Here is a 2,748-nt window from a genome sequence, read left to right as displayed (position 1 = left end):
TATGTTTGTTTTTTTACACAAAACATCTAGTCCTATAGATTTTCCTTGTGTTACAAAGTGATATAGTTAGATATTAGATCCATTTAGCGTTATTATGGATTGCAGTAATTAATTAGTGTATAACTGAAGCACACATTCTGGCCTAGATGTCGTTCAGTTCTGATGCTTGAAATACATTGTTATCGCTCATGTTGTTGGTGTCAAAATTGCATGTAACAATTTTGTTGAGAATTAATTATAATCTTTGACAATATAAAGAACTGAATATTATTTATTGGGTACAATTCTGCCATAGAAAAGCTTGTGTGTACCTCCTATTCTTGTGGTGAACTGATTTGATAATGCATTTATTTCTTATATTTTTATAAAATGGAAGACTTATCATTGAGAAGAGGCCTTTTTGTAACTGTATAAAATGTAAATTGGCTACGATTCTTTCAGTAGTATAAGTTCTAGTTATAGTATTTATTACAGTGTAAATATGATTGTATATTATAGTTTTGTATTATTCCTTGTAATAAATACATGTTTACCTACATTGACACTTATTTACATATCACTCTACCCCTTTTTTATCTGAAATTTGCACACTATTGAAAATTTCCAAAAGTTCATCAGTTGCTGTCTTTAGTTGAATTTTGGGTTTTGACAATTCTGTGTTAGGATATTCCGCCAGGTTTTCAGCGGGATCTTTAAATGTGTAAGGTGTCCAAGGCCCCTGGATTGACGGATGATCAGTATGCTGCAACTTTCTCAGTCTGAATCCAGTGGTGTTGCCCGACTGTGTCCTCAATAAATTCAACCACTTGCTTATATCTTGTTTGGAATAATTGTGACAGCTAACCCATTGCTTATCACCATTCACTGCAAAATTCTAAGTTGCAACATTGGTTAATACACAACAATGACATACAAAACTCTGCAGAAATCACAGGAGCACGATGTCTTCGTGGTTTTAGGTAAACCACAACCCCGGGGTTGTTTTTCGCAAAGTTTATTAATTCGGACTCGACAAATTCCCTAAAATAATCAAAATTTGAATAGTATGGGTTGCCAAATTGATATTGTTGAGAGTTCAGTACCTCATTCCTCTACTAGAACCATTATTTTTGCAGAACTTTAACACAACTCGCTGTAGCTGGCAAACGTATCTTCCAACTCCATTCTGGGAGGGAGTTCTTATAAATCCAGATTTAAGAAAAATGTGACTATTTGACATGTTTTCGAAAAACTTGTTTTCCGACAAGTAAGGTTAGGAAAAATTTGAGTTTTGGAGGTTATGTTTGATCACGTAACCGGGGAGGGGAAAATGTAGAGTGAGAAAAGTGAACATAGATGGCGCCACAAAAGAAAGCGAAAAATTAGGGTCACAGTTTAAAAAAAAAACCGTGTGGACCAGAAGTTTCTAACCAAAAATGCGATAGAATAATAAACATTTGCAGAAAATAACTTGACCACAAAGCAACGGAAATTTAAAAGAAACCTGTTCATAGATTATATTCACGTTTAGTTCATGGAGTGTATAATTGGTTGCATATCCGCATATTGACTTTTGGAAATACTTGGTATAAAAACGGAAAAATAATTAAAAACCAGACATTTAGTTTGATATGGGCATTCTAATATTTTCGTTCTGTTGCATTTATTTTCTCCATTCTTTCCCACAAATTTGTTTTTTAAATTATAGTCTGTAGTTTAATACTACTACCAGTTACTACAGCGAATGTTTAATCTTCCGCCTTTTCACCATTGAAATACCCTGTATGAATCTATTTCACATGAGTATTTTGGCAGCAGGAAACATTTGTGTTATTACCTGTCGAAAAATAAAATATTTTCGAAAGACGTGTTTAAATCGAGTTTTTTAATTTGTTTTTGGCGAAAATTATGTTCTGTTAATTAATAATGCTGCAGTATTTTAATTATGATTCGTTTAGTCTGCATCGATGAATAAAAACCTGCAAAAAATGTCTGATGATAAGATATCGGTGAAAATTTTTTTTTTGTTCATTTTTCGTGTTACGGGACGGAGTTCTGTCGCAGTAGGTTTTGACTTTGTTGAAGGCTACACGCTCTTGGTGTGTGAATTAATTTGTTAATTTAGTGGTTTAGTTTTGTTAAAAATAATTTCGTTTCGGGCTTAAAGTGGAAGGTGAGTGTTGTGATGTGCCCATGAGGAAAGAGTCCGCAAGAATCGGCGCGGAAGGAAAGGAAATCAGGATTTAAAGGGTAAGTGTTGCTACTGGTCTACCATTCAGTGTACTGTGTCCTATTTTTTCAGTTCTTTTATTCTAAATTGATATAAGAATATCGATGTTAAGGGAGAAGTGCAAATCGTTATTTAACGACTTAAGAAATATGTTTGTTTCAACAAGAATTCAAACGTTAATGTATCGTCAGATTTATTCTTTAAAACTTGCCTTTTCGACTGAAATAATTACACCCAATTATGATTTTTATCTTATTTCGGACCGTCTTTACGTTTTACGCATTTGCTTAGAATTTATATTGTTATTTCAAAACTTTGCCTGTTTGGTATTTTAAAATTTTTTTTGTTTTTTGTTACAGTGGGTTCGTAATGAAGAAGAGGGAATTCGCTTAATTGTAGCAGAAAAAGAAGCCTAAAGGTTAGAATTTTTTAAAATCTTCTATGAAGCTTAGATCATATAATAAATATAATTTATTTATAAATAATATATAAATTAAATTATAAATTTTTAAATATTTTTTATTTATTATATGATCTAA

General features: G+C 32.0%; 1 protein-coding gene across 1 annotated transcript; it reads right to left on the bottom strand.

Annotated features, from left to right (window-relative positions):
• Positions 1-485: 485 nt before the first annotated feature.
• Positions 486-1,294, bottom strand: LOC135127090 (large ribosomal subunit protein mL43). The gene is made up of 3 exons (XM_064053414.1): positions 1,083-1,294; positions 914-1,020; positions 486-864 (listed from the first exon to the last, which is right to left on the bottom strand). Exons 1-3 carry the CDS (start codon positions 1,217-1,219, stop codon positions 557-559), a joined length of 552 nt encoding a protein of 183 aa, XP_063909484.1. The 5' UTR covers positions 1,220-1,294; the 3' UTR covers positions 486-556.
• Positions 1,295-2,748: the final 1,454 nt, after the last annotated feature.

The sequence above is a fragment of the Zophobas morio genome, unplaced genomic scaffold (assembly GCF_036711695.1).
Source record: "Zophobas morio isolate AGI-343-1 ecotype UQ-CSIRO unplaced genomic scaffold, CSIRO_AGI_Zmor_V1 ptg000011l, whole genome shotgun sequence".
NCBI classification, from domain to species: domain Eukaryota; kingdom Metazoa; phylum Arthropoda; class Insecta; order Coleoptera; family Tenebrionidae; genus Zophobas; species Zophobas morio.
The sequence above is the reverse complement of the archived record's forward strand: the minus strand, read 5'-3'. Positions and strand labels throughout refer to the sequence as shown.

Bases quoted from the DNA above. Each gene is read 5' to 3' on its own strand.
- LOC135127090 (XM_064053414.1), bottom strand. From the start codon at position 1,219: ATGTCAAATAGTCACATTTTTCTTAAATCTGGATTTATAAGAACTCCC. The intron at 1,021-1,082 runs GTACTGAACTCT...TGATTATTTTAG, and splicing joins GGTTCTAGTAGAGGAATGAG to GGAATTTGTCGAGTCCGAAT. The intron at 865-913 runs GTATGTCATTGT...AGAATTTTGCAG, and splicing joins TGTGATTTCTGCAGAGTTTT to TGAATGGTGATAAGCAATGG.